The sequence below is a fragment of the Columba livia genome, chromosome 3 (genome assembly GCF_036013475.1).
Source record: "Columba livia isolate bColLiv1 breed racing homer chromosome 3, bColLiv1.pat.W.v2, whole genome shotgun sequence".
In the NCBI taxonomy this organism is placed as follows: Eukaryota; Metazoa; Chordata; class Aves; order Columbiformes; family Columbidae; genus Columba; species Columba livia.
In genome coordinates, this window is record NC_088604.1 from 113,056,782 (window position 1) to 113,075,133 (window position 18,352).

The 18,352-nt window shown below is 45.2% G+C and overlaps 1 protein-coding gene across 13 annotated transcripts in view; it reads left to right on the forward strand.

Annotated features, from left to right (window-relative positions):
• Positions 1-18,352, forward strand: part of MEIS1 (Meis homeobox 1) — a 109,763-nt gene that overhangs the window by 4,781 nt on the left and 86,630 nt on the right. For 5 of the 13 annotated variants that reach the window (XM_065059828.1, XM_065059833.1, XM_065059827.1 and 2 more), the window contains exons 4-6: positions 320-370; positions 1,239-1,289; positions 2,677-2,823. In XM_065059828.1, the coding sequence (XP_064915900.1) occupies positions 320-370; positions 1,239-1,289; positions 2,677-2,823 (249 nt within the window). Of the gene's footprint in view, positions 1-319; positions 371-482; positions 810-1,238; positions 1,290-2,676; positions 2,824-8,257; positions 8,279-18,352 lie in introns of those variants that run through there. The other 8 variants (XM_065059832.1, XM_065059826.1, XM_065059831.1 and 5 more) reach the window with 4 other exon arrangements.

An 18,352-nucleotide genomic window follows, 5' to 3' on the forward strand; every position in this document is an offset into this window, starting at 1 on the left:
GCATTTATCGGCCCCTAAAAAGAAAGGAATGGATCGGAGCGGTCTGTGCCTGGCCGGGAGTTTTGCTGCGCGGCCCCGGGAGCCGGGCCGGGCTCTGCCCGGGGAGCTCCGTAGGTATTTTTCTGTGTATTTGATTCACTTGTTCAAGTGTTTGGCTGATGTACTAAACCCAGCAGTCAGGGCTTTGCACGAAAGGTTACATAATGGACCCGACAGTGTAATGAAGCAAGAAATAATAACGTCTGCTTTTTCTGCTTCCATATTTCAAATCTTTTTTATTATTATTTTCCCCCCCTTTCCTCCCCTTTCTTATATTTAGATCCGAGCAGAGAAACCCCTCTTTTCCTCTAATCCTGAACTGGATAACTTGGTAAGAGTTAACAACACTTATTCCTCTCCCCACCCCCACCCCGCCACCCTCCCTTCCCTTCCCATTTAATTTTTTTTTTTTTCTTAAAAAAACCCTTCTGTATCTTCTGGAGAAGTGGTTTGGTGGTGCTAAATTGAAAATTTCTCATACGGATTTTTATTTTTTTCAATTATTATTATGATGGTGATTTTTATAATTCCAAGTAAATATGGTGCGGTAATTGCATGGAAGTAAAAAAAAATCCCATAAGGATGTACATAAAGAAAGCCCCATCCAAAGGGGAGCTTGTGGGCTCGGTGGCGAGCTCGCTTGCCCAAGAGGAGTGTGGATTTATCCACGCTGTAGTAGCCTCTCCATGCACCCTTTAAGCAGCTCGATGGGAAACACAGAGGATCGCTGTGGCTGGAGATACACCGTTCGCTAACTCACCGAAAATGAGGTCTTTTCTTTCTTCTCCCTTTTTTTTGTTTCCTTTTTAAATTTTTTCCTTAAGGATAAACAAATATTTTGCCTTCCCACTAGGAGTCTTGCTCCTGCTTTTGCAAAGCGAGCAGCCAGTAATGGTGTTTAGAGGTTGGGTTTTTTTTAAAGAAATGTTTATGATCCGTATAATTTAGTTGCTTCGTTGCAAGAGGGATTTTTTTTTGGGGGGGGGTGGGGGGGGTGGGTGGTTAACTCTAGATCGCTTCTCGTTAAACAGCGCACAAAGCCACCGCTATTAAGTTTTAGTGTTATTGCCATAAATCAAAACAACTTCTTATTTACTACTAGAGAAAAGTCAAGCTACAAAGTGCGGCAGGGGCGGCTGTGGGAAATATCCTCAAATCCAGGAATCCGATAAATACTCATGTTGTTTGTATCTTTGCAGATGATTCAAGCCATACAAGTATTAAGGTTTCATCTGTTGGAATTAGAGAAGGTAATTTTTGTCTCTCTCTCTCTCTCTCTTTCTTCTTCCTCCGTTTCAATACTGCTGAAGTTCAGGCTTCTGGTAAATTTGCATAAATGTCTTTCTTTCTGGTAATTAGTGTCAAGACCAATCTTGGCGTCCATTTCTCTTCGCAGTTTAATTACAATTTCAGCCTTTAAAACCGGGCTCTCAAACGCACAGGCCTTGTGTTCATTGTAATACTTTGCTGGCTTTGTATAAATACTTGCAGTTCTGTGGTGCCGCAGATGAGACTTGAAATGGGTGACTCAGCCAAGCCCCAGAAATCGTGATTTTTATTAAAAATATATATTTTATTTTTTCATGGTGGTGGTGGGGAAGAGACCCTGGTTGCAGTTAGTTAGGATGGGGAATGTATTTTTTTTTTTAAGAGCCATCTGCAGGTCAGGCTCAGGGCACGGATTGTCCTGTAACATTTTGCAGAGACAAAGCAGAGTTGATAGTTGTGTCTGTCTCTTGTTCCTGGGAATATTGTACACCTCTGAGCAGAAGAAAGAGATTGCAGCCTAAATGCAGGGTTGTTTTTTTCCTGGCTATTTTAGAAATCTTAGGAGGGAGAATGCTAATTTCTAAGAAGGTGGTGTCATCTGAGCTCACGTTAAATTGGAAGTGTGCTCTGGTTTCCTGAGGATTTTTTACGTGTCATTGATAGCTGGCCTAGAAGAGAATTCCCTTTCTCCTAAAAATAAACATTTTGAGAGGTTTTTAAATAGTTGAAAAGTTTCTCGGGAGCCTCAGCCACTTTATCTAACCATAACTGGCAGGTTGTTCTTGCTCTACCCAAAATGTGTTAAAATCTGCCCATTAATAGAGGCGGCTCAGGTACGAGTCTATCAGGGCAACTGGGGATTTCAGGACACAGATGCCTAGAATGTATTTCAGCCCAGTACATTGGAATTTTTTTTGTTGTTTAAATCCTTTTTTCTGTCCTCATACCCCTTTGGAAAGGGTTTATGATGAAATAACTGGATGAAATTAAATAGTTTACCTTAAATGTCACCCATGCAGGTCACCTCTCTAATGGCCACAGCTCCGGGAGCAGATGAATTTAACACGGGTGTTGAATATGTTGTAGCCTGTGAATCATCTTGTCACTGTCAATTTTCTGGGATATCTCTATTTTGCGAGAAAAGAAAGTTATTCCTAATTCTGGATGCGTCTAGAGGTCTCGGGGGAATAATTGCAGTGTGTTTCCCCTATTTAGGACTTTTGATGTCACAGAGGTGAAGGGGGGAGACTGGTTGCACTTGTCAATTTTACTTACATATTCCTGATTATATTTTCTTCCTTTTTCCTCCTTTTTTTTTTTTCTTTTCCATCTTCCCCCCCCCCCTTTTTAACTTCTGTCATAATGTAGGTACACGAATTATGTGACAATTTCTGCCACCGGTATATTAGCTGTTTGAAAGGAAAAATGCCTATCGATTTGGTCATAGACGATAGAGAGGGCGGATCAAAATCGGACAGTGAAGACATAACAAGATCAGCAAATCTAACAGATCAGGTATGATCTCGCCAATGCCGCACACGCTGAAATTTGTATGCAGATCGCTTGCTGGGTCACTACGCCTCCTTTTATTATTTGCATATGATTAAGTCCCTTTTAGATAAATTTCCATCGAAATGAAAATTTTTGAATAATGTGGCTATTATTGCTTCATTAAGGCTTGCTCCCGGATTCGACCTGGCGAGATGAGCTTGTAAAAGCATTGCCTGCAAACTCGACCTGTTCCTTGTCGCTTTTAATTTTTGTCTTTATTTTATTTACCCTTTACAATAATAGAAGTGGTATCCATGAATCGCTGGCTTCTTGGTGGTTTAGGAAAGGAAGGGCTGGAGCCGTTTACCAAAATAATAATAAAATCCGAGATAGGTGGTCCGGGTAAGACAGAGAGAGTTTGAAATCTAGCAAATACTGGCTATTTTCTTCCCGTCTCTACGGTTCATTAGTCCGTCTTGTCAGTTTTCCTTGGCCGAACGCTTTTAGACTTCAGTGAACATTGCTTTGTGCACGCCTGCCTGCTGCAAACGCGCCCATTTTATTTTACTTAATAGAAAAAAAAAAGGGGAGGGGGGGGAGAAAATAAAGCTGGACCCAGGTTTTAAATTATTTTCCTTGATCTTGCAAGTTTTCAACCCCCCTCTTTAAAAAATAAACAAACAACTAGATCCAAACCTCAAAACCAAGCCAGCAAAAGCCCTTGGCTTTGACGGTGTCCAGGTTTTGCCTGGGATGGTTCAAACCGTTCATGCCGGCTGTAGCCGATGTGGGAAATAGGGATGGCTTGGAAAAGCTGGATGGATGGTTTGGGAAAGCTGGATGGTCCTCTGTCCCCTGCGCTGGGCTGAGACTGGGATTCTTGCCTTTTAATGGGAGCGTTTGGGGCTAATTCAGGAGGTGCTCAGAGCTAAATTAAGCTCCTAGATGATGGAACTGGCCGAGATTTGGCTTTTTTTTACGAGTTGGGTAAATCGGCGAGGTTTTCTTTCTCTCAACTGAGGGGTAGCAGTGCTTTGGCTGTGAGAGAGGGGACCTTAGACAAAAAAAAATTCCCACTAAAAAGCTCAAGTTGTTTCTTTATGATCAGCTTCGTAAATACAGTCTTAGGAGTAATCAGCTCCCGACTCTGGAGGTTTCCTTTTGTTCAAGCAAGGCGCAGTCAAGCAGACAGGAGTTTCCTCAGCCGCTTTGCCATTATCACCAGCACTGTCAGCCAGGAGTTATTTTATAGATTACCGACATCAAGGTGCGTTGCATTGCAGCGTGGGCAGTATCTTAAATATTTTCTCCCATGTGCCAAAGGCTATCGGGCCGCTGATCGTGCCGTGGCAGGGGGAGGCAGGCTTGAAGGAAAGCATGAACTTTTTTAAACGGGGGTTTATGTGCCCATATGTGGTTTGCCTTTATTTATTTATTTTCCCCCTAATTTTGCTGCGAAGGGGAAAAGCTTCGCGGGGCGGGCGGAGGGCGGTGCGGCAGGGAGGTGCCCGGCGAGGCGGGCCGGGGAAGATGCTCCCGGGGCCGGGGAAGATGCTCCCGCCCGGCGCGGTGCTTTAAAGCGAGGGGAGCCCTACAGCGAGGGTCGAGCTGAGGGAAGCTCGGCTCGCTGCTGTTGAATAAAAATTGTAATCCAACAAGTCTAACTAGAAAATGGGTTTCTAAAAGCTCTGGAGTGCTGGGTACATAAAGCTATTTGAGCAAATTACAAGAATCGCTCAGGGGCACGAATGAAATCAACACTTTAATTGCCTCCAAAATGAAGATTTATACCCCATTTTCCCAACGAATCATTATTTTATTAAAGTGAAAGCTAAAGAAATGAAGCTTTAGTTTTGGGGTTGTCGGGAAAGGGGGGTGTAGTGTGGTGTCCGTATCCCCCACCCCCTTTTTGCCAGGAGCGCGGACGTTGCGCGCCGGGCGCCGGCCCCTCTCCCGGTGCGCGGGGCGGCCGCGCAGCGCCGCGGGGCTCAGCCCCGGCACCTCCGGCTTGCGCGGCCGCTGTGCCCGCCGCGGGGCCGGGCGGCCTCCCCGGGGAGCCCGAGCTCTTCGTCGGGCAGGGGGACGCGCAGCCCCGCTGCTGCCACAACTCCGCATCCGCGGAGCTGCGCGGCCAGCGGGGCTTTGCTTTCCCCGTCGAAGGAAAAAGGCGGAAAAATGCGCTTTTCCCCCCTCTTCCTCTGGCCGACGAGGCGGCGGATAAAACCCGCGGAGGGCGGGCGGGCGGCACAAGGGGGACCGCGGAGGTTGCGCCCGGGGAGGAAATGGGTTTTACCGAGGGGATGCGTGGCCACCCCGCGCCCCCGGTAAACTCCGGTACCAAGTCCGGCCCCGGCGGGGTCGGCAGTATCTGGGCCTTAATGGTTAAATAATAAGGTGTTGAGTGGTTGTCGCCGGGGCGGCTAATTAGGATGTCCCTGCGCGGTGCGCGTCTATGGCAGCGCGGGTGCGCAGGGCCGGGCGGCGGGAGAAAGGGGCTGGATCCGGGTGCGGGTCCGGGCTGCCTCTCTGCCTGGCCACGGTTGTGCTTTTGAGAGTAGTAAAAGAGTAAGTATGTAAAAAGCTTTTATTACGGATTTAATTACATTTTCTTATATTGTGGCAGTAAAGGTTACAGTTAACAGGGTGGGTGTTTTTTAATTTATTGGTTTCCCCTTATTTATCCTTTCCTTATAGGCCCCTCAATGCCAGTGCCTTTAAGTCCCCCCCGGTTAATGGAAAGCAATGACACTAATGCTAGATTTTGCAAAGTAAAGCCCCATAACACTAACCATTGTTCAGTGATTTAACTAGCTCAGTGGCAATAGGTCACTAAAATAGCATCCTTCTCCCACGGGCGTGACCCCGCTGCCTGCCGGGGGGGACCTGCAGAGTTCTTGTTTACCATTACGGCCCCAGAAAGTACAAGGCGGGAGTTTGGGGTTTTTGTTGGGGATAATTGAACTCGAGATCAACCAGGCCCCGGAACTTTCAAAAAACCCTAAGCTGAAGGATTGCACCCATCCTTAAAAGTTTCAAAATAAACCTTTTTTAATCATTAGCTTTTCAAACATTTACGTGTTTAAATTTTCAAATGTTTGTCGGAGCCCGGAAAGATTTAAAACACAGCTGTGGCGTGTTGTGACTGGGAAAACTCCCTCCAATTAGATAAAAAAAGCCCCTAAGACTGTAGTCAGTTAGCAGAAATTCAGTTTCTTAAGTAATTCTAAAGTATTACTGTGAGGCTGTTTTCTTGAAGCCCTATCACCTTGGCATTCAGGTGCTCTAGTCCAAACCGTAATATTCCCCTACAAGATTGTCTCTACAGAAAGTAATTGAAGAAAAACACTGTAGGAAGTACCCGCCGCATTCAAATGAAGTGCATTAGCAGCATAAGATAGATTTTATAGGGACAAGCCAATATTTTCTTATGGAAAATAAACTTGTTGAGCAAATCCACACTGGTGTTACTTGACAAAAATTATCATTTAATAATGCACAAGCTAATTAGGTGTGCAGAAACTTTTAAAGGCAAATCGGCAAAGAGCCGAATTCCTATAGGGACTAGGAGGGAAATGATCAAAAAATGAACATTAAATAAGACTTCCTGTAAGAAGGTCCATAATTCAACATTATTTGACTCCACTGTCAGGGAAATTGTTGGAGGATAGTAAACTGATACTAGAGTCTCAGTCATTTTTTGTTACAGTCTTAAATGTTTGCAACTGTGGCGTTTTAGATGGCCCTTCTTGGATGATAGTATATCATATATATATGTATATAAGAAAGCAACACTTCTATTTATGTTACAGTAGATTTTTTTTTTCAATGCATGCAGTTGCAGAGTTTATTTAACAAAATGCGGGTAGACAGCATTTTTTTTTAAACGGAAAAATTACTTCAAATATGTTCTTTACAAAGAAATAATCATAAACTAGAATGCGATATATAGCATATGTGAAGGTGGATGGGTTGTTTAGGACATTGACCAGTTATGACTAGCCTAACACTCCCAGATCTTTCAAATATATTAGCTATACCTAGCAGCCAATACAAAAATAATTCACAGGTATTTTCAAACCATGTATGGTTTTAAGTGGGGGAAGCTAAGTATATTGCTGCCTTCAGTACGTATACTCCCATATTAGAAGGACGGGCATCAATATAATAGATGTGGTGCAGAGGGTGCAAGGTAGAATTAATAATAAAAGTGTTACATCTGAGGAGGACCAATAAAATAAAGTTTAAAAGACTCAAAGTTTAATTTTCTTCCTTTGACTTTATGCCACCTTGAGCCAGTGAATCCTTTTTTTCAGGGTAATTCTTCTTGCTGTGATATTTAGGAGCTGTTACCATGCCTGAGTTTGGCGGACTATTTAATGTAATGATAAATCATGTTAATTTATGTTCCGGACCTGTTACCGTCCAAAACGCTGTAGCTGAAATTGTATTAGCAAAATAAGATTTTCTTCTGTTTCTTTAAGTAAATATATTGTTAAGTAGACATGAGATTGGATCTATTTTCTTTATTTTATTATTTCATTTCAATTCAAGAATATTTTGTTGGTTTTGTGTTCTAAATCATTCAAATGCCCAAATGTGTCCATCCTAACTGCTGGGTACAGTATTTGCTGCCTTCCTTAAGTTGCATGCTCGGCCTAAATTCCGAGTGAAGTTTTTCAGACCAAGGTTATCTTTGTTGCCAAAGATAGTTTCAATTTCCTAATTTTTTGCATCCTTTTCAATGTCAAACCTGACAGAGCTGAGTTTAAACCCCAAGTAACACTGGAACTCATCCTAAACACTTGCAAGCATATCCCAAGGCATTCCCATAAGTGGGAGTTCGCGATGTCTTTGCAGCGCGGATTGTTATTTGGGGGCAACTTGGAGGTTTGCAAGGAAGTTGTGAAAAAATGAGTTTTACCTTAAATTTAGGTTTTATGGCTGAGGGTTTGAGTCCTCCCTGGCTGCTCATCCGGAGGCAGCAATAACAGTAATGGGCTCTGCACACAGAAGGGTTACTGCAGCCTGGAGTGGGCAATGTTAGCACTTAAAAATCAGATTATATCGTGCTCTATCAAAACGAGTGAGCATAGGTTGTGCTGATAAATACTGCTTTAAAAAGCACTGAAAATCCAGCACAGCTTCTTCAAATTAGCAAGTCTCTTTGCTGTTGTAGTTGTTTTGCGTTTCTGCGTTTGAGGTTTTTTTGGTCACACGAGCGTGCAGTTAGGAGATACCTTGTGTAATCTAAACAAATTTAAGAAAGTAAAGAGGAGTGTGTGGGAGAAGGAGAGAGCGGGATGCACTGCAATGTCACCTCCTGTCCTTGGTGTGCTACCTCCCTCTCCTGATGCTCAGTTGCTCAGAGCAGGCTTTGACTCACACGGCAAATTTGGAAATTAGTGGTTTTATATATACATATATATATATATATATATTTCTTTTTTTATTCCTGCAGTCACAGCAATATTTGGAGAGGGTAAGTCTAACAGAGTGAATATTTCGTGTTTTGCCGTGTTTGAGTGTATTTCTGTCCCCGATTAACAGCCCCATATCTAACCCGCCGCTGATATTCTGTAACATGACTTACAGGCAGCTCCCCGGCTGTTGGTTCAGCTTTTCTTTGGCATGTGCTTAGTGTGGTTGCCTTTTCCCTTTTATTACCTTCAAAAGGAGAAAAAAATAATTAAAAGAGATGTAACCCAGCCTTGGAACGTAGGTGAGAGCAGAATCCATGCAGGCTGGTGTCTTTGGGACACGTTTTTGTTAATCTGGGTGAGATCCCTGGGACGCTTCAGCCCCTTTGTGGCAGTGAGGGGGTCTTGCCTCTGTTAGCTGGCGCGGGGGATCCCCATTGCCTTTGCAGGCTCTACACCTTGAGTTGTCTCGCTGCTTGTTGCCGTCACGGCTTCATTTATTTATTTTTGGGTGTATTTGTTGGAGGGGTGAAAATGACGTGGAGGTTTCGGGCTTACGTGGGTTGTTGTGCGCACAAAGGCGATAGCACAGGCGGTGAGTAGTTTCGGAGGGTTATTGGATTTTGGAAAGGAGGGTTTGAGATTCATTGGTAGACATCTGGGCAAATGTTGAAAATGTAAATGTTGGCGAGGTGAATTTAAAAAAACCCCGAGTTTGTCTTGAAGGCAAAGTGCCTGTTTGCTATTTAAAAAAAGATATATATATATATTTAAAAGTTACGGTACAGACACTGCCATTTCCTTGCTAACTTCCTGGGCACGGGGAAGGCAGGATGGAAAGAAATGGATTTGCACTCAAATTTGTCTGTTCTTACTTTAGCTGTCGGCGCAACAGGCTGCTGAAAGTCATGGTGGCTTCTTGTTCTCCAAGTGGCTTCTTGTTTTGCAAGTGTCTTCAAGTCCGGGCCAGGCGCCCCGTTGAAGAAATGTTTTTTCCCCCATTGGAGGTTATACGTTAGTCATCCATGAGTTTTGGGGATCAATAAAGAGATAACTGTGAAAAGCGATGGCCCATAATGCACGGGGAGTGAGATGGGTTGATCTAATGGTCCCCGTCTGGCCTCAAAACTCGATGGATCTCTGGGTTTGTCCACACAAGGACACTCAGGAGAGGTAAGACAAATTGATTGGGTGTAAAATTAAAGTGCATTAGTTAAAGTGCATTGCACTATTGTGTGGATGCTCTCATTCAGAAGTAAAGTGGCCTTAGTTCACTTTAGCCTAATCCCCTTTGGAGTAGGCCACTTTTCTTTTGAATGAGAACATCCACATTAACTTTTAGTTAATTCGTCTTTCCCCAGCGTCCTCCCGGCCTCACGCCTGCCGCTCTGGAGAGGTTCGGTCGGCCGGGCGCGGGCTCCCCTCGAGCTTTAGGTGAGCTTTTCATTAGGCATTTTTCTCTCTGTAGCCGCATTTAAGCGCCGGTGTTTGTCATCGCCCCGGCCGGGGCTGCTCCTCTCCTTCTGCTCCCGCAGCTCAAGAGGGATATTTGGTTTTTAGTGCTGCCTGGGAAGAAAATTGGGAAGTTTTACAGCGATGTGGGGCTGGATTCGGACGAGACGGCACGGAGAATGTCCCGGCCAGGCTGTGAGGCGGTGAGGGAGCTGCCTGCACCCCTCCCGGGGGGCTGCGGTTTGGGGCTTGCGTTTCCCAGGTGAACATGGCATTAGGCTTCCCCTGGTATCAGTCCTCCTCCTGGTAACTTGAGAATTTTATTTTGCGATGGTGGTTTGCTATCCTGACGTGCTCCCTGCGTAGGTCATTTCTTCCACGTCCACTGATAAGCCATTTTTTAAAGACAGCGAGGAAATGTAGATTAACTCTTTTCGGTGGATATTTCCAACCATAAAACCAAGGACTGAAAATTAAGTTGTATGACAACTAACTTACCTAGTGAAAAAAATAACGGCAAGATAGTTTTGGAAGCTGGTTTCTATTTTTGCTTGGAGTTCACTGAGCTCGAGTTTTTGTCAGAAGTATTTTTGGATGTCTTCTAAAGCTTATAAGTAACCTATTTATTTACTTTTTACTGGCTAAGCCGTATGTGCAAATGCTGCGCCATGTCATACTCCTGCCGTTGCTGTTCCATTCATAATAAAATTTACAAGGCTTCTTGCATTAGTAAGCAATTTGCTATTGGAGCCTTTCCTAGAAATACAGAATTCTATTTCACCAAAGTATTGTCTTTCCTCTTCAATCGCAGCCGAGGTGAGCTATTTTCTCAAGGACTCTCCAGGCATCTATATGATATTCCCACTTGTGCAGATGATCTCCAAAACTGCATTACTTACTCCTCCGTCCTGAAGGGCCATTGCAGTAAATTAAAACGCTCTTGTTAGCATCGCCGGGCTTTGAATTTGGCCAGCTAATTTTATTTGCAGTTTGGCACGCTTTTTTTTTGCCTTTTTTTTTTTTTTTAATGTAAAGCAAATATGCATCCAGACACCCTTTGCTGAAATAAACAGGCCAACAATAAGAGGGGTGGATTGTAATTTGCTTAAAAGAACTGCCTGTTTTAACTTCAGAAATACTGACCCAGAGTAAAGCAACAGCTGATGCCATCACAGGCAGTGTACTGTATTCAAACAGCTGTACAAAATGAAAAGCTGTGGTATTAATCCTGCCATTCACAGTTTATTTAAGTTTTTCAAGCTTCTCTCATATGGGCATGGCATCAATGGCTAATTATGCTTCCATTAGCGTTACTGGGCCCTTAATACAGAAAATTATTGTATTTAAAATTTGGAAAGCTGCATCAATGTAATCTTAGAGTCTTGCAGCTGGCACACGTTCAGGGAAGGCAAACTTTACCTTGTAATTTTCTTTTCATTCATTTGGTCTTTAGGTTTTGGTCTGGTTTTGTTGTTACTGAGAAGGTCAGATCATCGCTGGTGTTTTTAACACTGGCTTTAAATAGCTCCATTTAAGGCTGTGTAGCTCTTGGGAGGAGAGGGGAAGAGCGGATTAAAAACTCTGCGGCTTTGTCCGTCCTGTTTGCAGGGGTGCAGGGCGACAGTCGTCTGTGCAAATAGAAATGGTAGAAAAGAACATCTAAAGGCTGACACACGAGGAGTTTTGTCCCATCGGAGTTGTACCCTGCCCTCAGCCAGGGCAGGCTCTGTCAGCACAAGCTGTGGTGTACCCTTGGATGTGAAATTCTCCTGTCCCGTCATGTTGTGGTGGGCTGTGCAGAGATGTCCCTGGTCTCAGGTGGGCTATCATCTGCTTGTTGATGCTTGGCAGCAACCTGAGTCCTGTGATCTCACGTGGACAGTGACTGCTTGCCGAGACTGGGCTTGATCTGGTGAGCCAAGTATTAGCCATGGCCAGGCCCTTGCTGGACACCCCCTCTGGAGGACATGGATGCTGCAGGCTCAGTAGGTGGCACTTTGGTTTTAGGCTTGAGCCGGTGCACAGAACCCCTCTGCTTCTCAGGGTGCAGGCACAGGAATGTGCCATGCCACTGTGGCCTTGGCCCGAGCTCTTCCACTAGCCTCTGCACCATGGAGGTACCTTGCATGGGTAGAGTTGGCCAGATTTTTGGGTGAGGGAAGTGTCTCTGTGGCTTGTAATTCAAAAAACTTCTCTTGCGTGCTGTTGTGCAGTGTTGCAGGGGAGGAGCTCTGCTATGTCCCGGCTGCGGCTGTGTTTCAGCAATGGGTACGGCCATGTCACCGCAAGTGCGCTGGAAGTCACAACTTGGCTCTCTCCGCTTGTGTTCACTCAGGCTTTTTGGGCAGTGCCTGACATGAACAGGGGCTCTGCGGCTGTGTGACACCGCTGGGCGTCACTGCAGTGGGAGACTGACGGTCATGGGGAGAGAAGCCTTCCAAGCACACGGGTGAGTTGGTGGCAGGCAGCTTCCCCGTGCTGCCCCCTGTTTGCAGGGATGCTCGGGAAGAAGTGCTGGTGTTTGCACGGATGCTCAGGATGAGAGGAAATGGCCTCAAGTTGTGCCTGGGAAGGCTCAGATTGGATATTAGAAAAATTTTATTCACAGAAAGAGTTGTGAATCACTGGAACAGGCTGCCCAGAGAAGTGGTGGCATCACCATCCCTGGAGGGGTTTGAAAGACATGTAGATGAGATTCTTAGGGACATGGTTTAGTGCCAGAGTTAGGTTATGGTTTGATTCGATGATCTTGAGGGTCTCTTTCAACCAAAATGGTCTATGATTCTATGAAGAGGTGCCGGTGTTTGTACAGGCGCTCGGGAAGAGGTGCATGGAGCAGGCTGCCCACACGCACTGGAGGCAGCGTGTCTGCTGTGCTTGAGCCATTCCCTCCTTTGCCCCTCTTTGCCTGGTGGAGGATTTTGCAGCTGCGCTACCCCAGGAAGGTCTGGGCCCTCCTCCCTGTTGCACAAACCAGTTTTACTGGTGTGGCTTCCACCTGCTAGCTGAGCATTGCTGTGCTTTTCCCATGTCTATGAGTGGTCGCAGTGCTTTGTGGCACAGCTTTGTAGCAGAAGTATGGTACGTACTACCGCATCTTGCTACATTTGTGTAACCGCTGTGAGTGATCTCTTTTTTATTATAATTTTTCCCTAAAGCCAGAGTGATGGTGTGCACATGACTCGTACATGCAGGCAGGATTTATTTTGTTCTTAAATGCATGTGTGTGCATCAAGCTGGGGTTTGGTTTGCAGGGAGAAGTGTTTGAGAGGGGCAAGGATGGGGAACCCTCCTCTGCTGGCAGCATGAGGGGACTTATGGATGCTCTTCCCAAGTCTATCACTGAGGTTTTGAGGTGAGACGATTACTTGCTCATAAGCTAATATTTTCTACTTCTCTTTTATCATCAGGTAGGGTTGATACCTTAATTTATATGTCATATAGTGAGAGCAAGGTATAGGAGATGTATAAGAAATGATATGTTAAAGTGATTTATTTCACTCTGTATATGAATTAAAGAAAATAGTGTAAAGAAAGCAAAGCATTTCTGTTTGTTGTCACGGAGAAGCGCTATGCTGAACCAAAAGGCTGATGGTGAAAGTTGCTTTTAATGGCTTTGTGCTTTGTTGTTGTCCCCTTCTTCTATCTTCTGTGTAATTACCACTTTTAAAATGTATTTAAAGGGGGCGGAGATAAACTTAAGCGCTGGATGGGGTGAGCAGCAATGCTGTCAGTAACATCTGCAGAAGGAGCGGAGCTGTGGAGTTGACTGGAAGTGTTTGTGGGGTGGTGGCACAGGTCCACCTGGGGCCATGCCGGGAGCCCTACATTGCTATGAGACCCTCTGGGTTCTGCAAAACCTCCCAGGGGGACACAGTGAGGCCGCAGGGACCTCTCAGCCCAGCTTTTTCGGGTGACTCCAGCAGCCAGCTGTGCTTCCAAGACATCCCTCAATGACTGGGTGGAGACGTTGGAGAGCCACGGCCACCTCAGCCTGGCGAGCCACCCCTGGAGCTTGCCCTCCTCTGGCTCCTGCGGCCCGGGCTTGCCTTGTCTTGTGGCCACTGGCTCAGTGGCCTGTGGCTAGCAGAGCCAGGCTGCTTGGCCGCTTCTGCCTGCGACGGAGATTTGGCTTGTTGTGAAATGGTAGAAAGTGGAGGAATTGATCTGCGGGAGGGTTTGGCCATGAGCGCTGGAAAATGTGAATCACGGGGATTCCAGTTTTAAGCCTTCTGGAGATAACGGGCAGCACATACCGGAGTGCGTGACTTGCAGAGAGCCTTAAAAAACAAGGCGGCGCCCTCAAGATTAAGCAAATGTTTTATAATCAGGAACACGTTTTACACCCAGCGCAGCCTTTGCAGGTATTGCATCCATTCGGATGGAAAGGTGTAGCTGGAGCGGAGCTAATTATACCACAATTTAATTTTGGTGTTGAACAGCACTGAGAGGCGAGCGGGCTCTTGAATCCTGCTAACAATACACCCTAATCAAAATATGCTGACTCCAAATGGCGTCTGTTGTCAGTTAGCTATAAAGACCATTTGATAGTTGTGACATACGCTCGGCTTTTTTGCTTGTGATGGAGTTGAAATGAAGTCGGGCTGTTGCAGAGCAAGGGCTGTGCTTCTGCTTTCCCTCCCCAAGAATCCCAAGTTGGGCGGATGGAATGCTGGAAGTTGGAGCCTGTATTTTAAGTGCATGTGACAAAATTTGCAGCAGGTGCCTCGATGAGTTAACTTTGTCTTCCCATAAGATACTAACCCTAAAAATCTGTAAGGGCAATGCTTAGAGATGTAAGTAAGTAAACCCTCACTGTTTGCCTGAGCGCACATGTTCAGGGTGAAGTGCAGATCTCTCCAAAATGCTGACTCCTGCTGAACTCCTGGTAGTGGAGAGGGGTGGGGGAGGTTGAGGGCTCCCTTTCACCCCAAATCTTCCCAGCAGGTCAGGTGTGGGACCTCAGCCAGCCACCTGACAGCCTGCACCATCTCTGTCAGACCTGGGCATCTGGCAAATCCCCTTCTAAATGACTTTTAACACGTAAACGCAATAAAAAGTGACAGTAGACGTTCCTTTCCTGGCTAAGTGGCGAGGCGTTTTTCCTGTTTACACCTTCAGAGGAATCATTACATGAAATATTGAACAGGAAACTCTTATTTGTCTCTGAAGGCCTTTTTTCTGGTCTAGAAAGACGTGGAAAATACTCCCGTCCTATTTAATTCAGTAGGAGCCAAGGAGGACTAAGACACCTCACAGCCTAACACACCAGCCTTCAGGAGGTAGCTGTGTTGTCTGGGGCCAACTTTGTGTATTTCTGCATGGTATTGGACTTACAAAAATCTATGTGGAGCAGTGATTTTATCTACCCTGACTGTGAAGCTGTTTTTCCTTGTGTTGAGAAAGGGACAGGGATTAGTGCTATCTACCGATATGGCTCTTATCAAAGGGAGGAGACAGGTGTACAATGCGAGGTTGCTCTAAATAGAAAGTACTAGTCAATGTTTGTCGTGTGGGAGACAAAAACTCCGCATCACCATCAGCTGGCTCGGTTAACCTGGCCTGGCAAGCGGTGTTTAATGTTGAGCTGAGATAAAAAAATGAGGAACGGAGTACGGTCAATCAAATGTAGGCATGCTGTGATTGAGACCCGTGCTGCTCAGGCTTTGTGGGTGTCCATCACAGCTACCACGTGCAACAACCACCAGTGCAAGAAGGAAAACCTGAGGTCTAAATCTCAAAAAGAGGTTTGTTGTTGCTGGAGGTGTTTTTGTTCTGGAGCCTGCTCTTGGGAAGTCTGGCTGCCCATGCTGTCCCCCACAGCGGGGCTTCGGAGCTGGTTCCCCAAGTGCAGCAGGTTTGATTTCAGCATGTGTGGAAGGTGGTGGGACTGTGCCTCTGGTGTGAACATGCACATCCCTGCATGCACACAAGGGTTTTTTTCAGAAGTCTTCCCCCTGCAGAACTGACAGGGCTTTGGTGCCTCCTGGAGAAGAAGAGCAGTGTTTTTTCTCCTTCATTTTTATCTTTATGTCCCACTCAGACTGAAGATCTCCATTTTTTTCTCCTTTATTTTTTTGTGGTTTATGCTTGCTGCTTCTAATTATTCTTTTTCCTTTGGAAAGCGCTATCAGCCTGTCGTTTTGCACTCGTGTTTTCTTTCCCATTCAGCCTGTTTGGGGCTTTCAGGCCCCTCTCCTCTCCATACCTGCTTGACCTCCATACTCTGAGGGTCTAGGGGGGATCAGAAAGCTCTGCTGTGTTAGAGATACCTGTGTGGGTACACAAATGGTGTTGTGCCGCACTAAGGTGTTAGCTCCTTCTCTGAACCTGGGTAGGTTCAGCAATGAATCGCAATAGCAGGGCTAATGGAGAGAGCTTGCCTTGTTTGGTGGATGTTGGTTTGATCTTTGCGCTGTGCAATGTTGCTTGGGCCTCTCATCCCTTCAGGTGAAATCCTGGCCTTGTGAAAATCAGTGGCTAAAGTCCTGTTTATTTCCAGTTTTCTAGCCTCTGTGGTATTTGCATCAATACCCGCTCTCATTTCCTTTTATCTATTTGTCTCAGAAACAGTCCCGTGTTGCACGCATAAAGACAGCTTACGTCTTATTTTTCCTATGAGGCTGTGAAGAGTCAAAGAGTCTTATCCTCATTTGAAGTAAGGGGAAACTAAAGATAGAAAGCTTGCCAACTTTTCTGGGGCTAGGAAGGAAATCCAGGTCAGAGCTAAGACTTCTATGCAGAATTTCTTCGGCTTTTTAGTTCGAGGGGCCCTGCCGCCTCTAACGCTGCAAAGGTTCCCATCTGTGCAAGAGTCGCCCTCGCTGTGCTGCTTAGTTGCAGGCGGAGTTATCGCCTGTCTGTCATTCCAACGACCTTATTTCTGTCGACTTGGGGCACCTCTTTTCCATCCGAACCTGCTGTTTCTGCCTTTTGTTGTTGTTCTGTTAAAAATCGTTTGCCTCTGAATCAAGGTTGCATGAAGCAGATTATGGAAGAGTTATTGGCACTAAAAAGCATCTGTTTTTCAGCATTTTGAGGTTCCTGTGTGTATCATTTTTTCTGACCCCTTCGGTTTCGGCTGTGTTGTGTGCGATGTCCCCGTTGGGCTTGGGTGGGCTGGAAGGTGGGGTTGCTGGCTGGCAGCCTTGGTTAGCCCCACGAGATGTTCGGATGGCAAAGCCATGAGTGGGTCCTCTCCAAAAATCATGGTAGTCATGACTGTGAATTTCCGGGTCCCTGAAAGTCCACACGTGACAGAGATTGGAATAAACTGTGTGTGTGTAATGTAGGAAATACATGGCATATTTTTAACATTATCCAAGTATATTTTTAATCCTGATTACCAATTTATGGTTTCCAAGGTTTTCTTCCCAATTAAGAGAGAATTCAAAAACTGTCTTTTATGCTGGCTGAGGAACAGGCTACCTGAGGATTGTTACTAGGCATCCTCTCTTGAAGCGAAGCGGGATAAGGCTTCTGGACTGAAAAGACCAGGTCTGTCTATCATGTAGCTCTAGCTTCAGCATTGGAACCGTGGATTGTGCACTTAAGGTATTGAACAGCTGTATTGAATGTTTTGCCCAAGTGAGGTTGAGGACATCAGTATAGCCAATGACTGGGAGGATAAAATATGCAAGAAGTAAATCCTTGTGAAATAGATGGGTTTGTAGGAGGTGGATGTGATGATGTTGTGAAGCAGCCCCCTCATTGCTTCAAGTTCCTGCCTGTAGTGAGCACAAGTATTTCTTAACATGGTGCATCCATACCCTCAAAAGGATCAGGGGAAGGTTTTTGGAAGGGAGGAGTTAAGAAAAATCAGAAGAACTTTTCAAACATAATGCATGACTTTTGTATTCCTAATGAATAAGTATTTAATTTAGGAAAAGAAAATAGGATAAAACTTCAGAAGGAAAACAATAAGCTCAAATTATGTTGACAAATTACTGGCAGCAGCTCAGTTCCTCCAGGACGAAGGGATGAATGATTATACCTGCAGCCAGTTCTCTCGTAGCCTGGAGGAGCGGAGGTTTGTCCAACAGCTAAAGGAATTAGCCGTTCCCCATCTCCAGTTGTTACACAAACACAAATGAGCCCACAAGAGGGCTGTGCTCACAAAACTTTTGAGAAGATATATATCAAAAGATGCTGAGTACAATTTTTATCACCTGTAATAGAAAGCGATTTCTTTTATTTATGTACTTATGGTCAAACCTTTTGTTCCTTGGCCAGGACCTCTTTTTTTGTTTGTTTTTTTTTTTTTCCCTTTCACATGTTTGGTGATTAAAAAAAATCCATTTTATTCTATAATATAAGCAGAAGGCAGTGGTTTCCCACACTGCGTGTTAGTGTTAACTTGACTCAAAGCCCACCTGTTGTTGGATTGCATTAATAAGCATATGTAATGTTGTTTATATTGACTCTCCCATTCAGCCATTAACCAAATAAATTTGTCTGTAGCTTTTTTGTTTATTAAAGCTTGATGTTCACTGTGACACAAGTCAATAACTGCTTTGGAGGCCTCATCAAATGTGGTCCTCTCTTTGATGGGGCCATCGGTGCTTGTACCTGCTGAGGCTTGTGCTTTTTAGCCCAGCTTATCCCCTAAATGGATGAAGCACCTGGTAATGGTCATGGGAGGCAACTGGTTCTTCTGAGGTTGTTTAAGTGCACAAAACATTTTT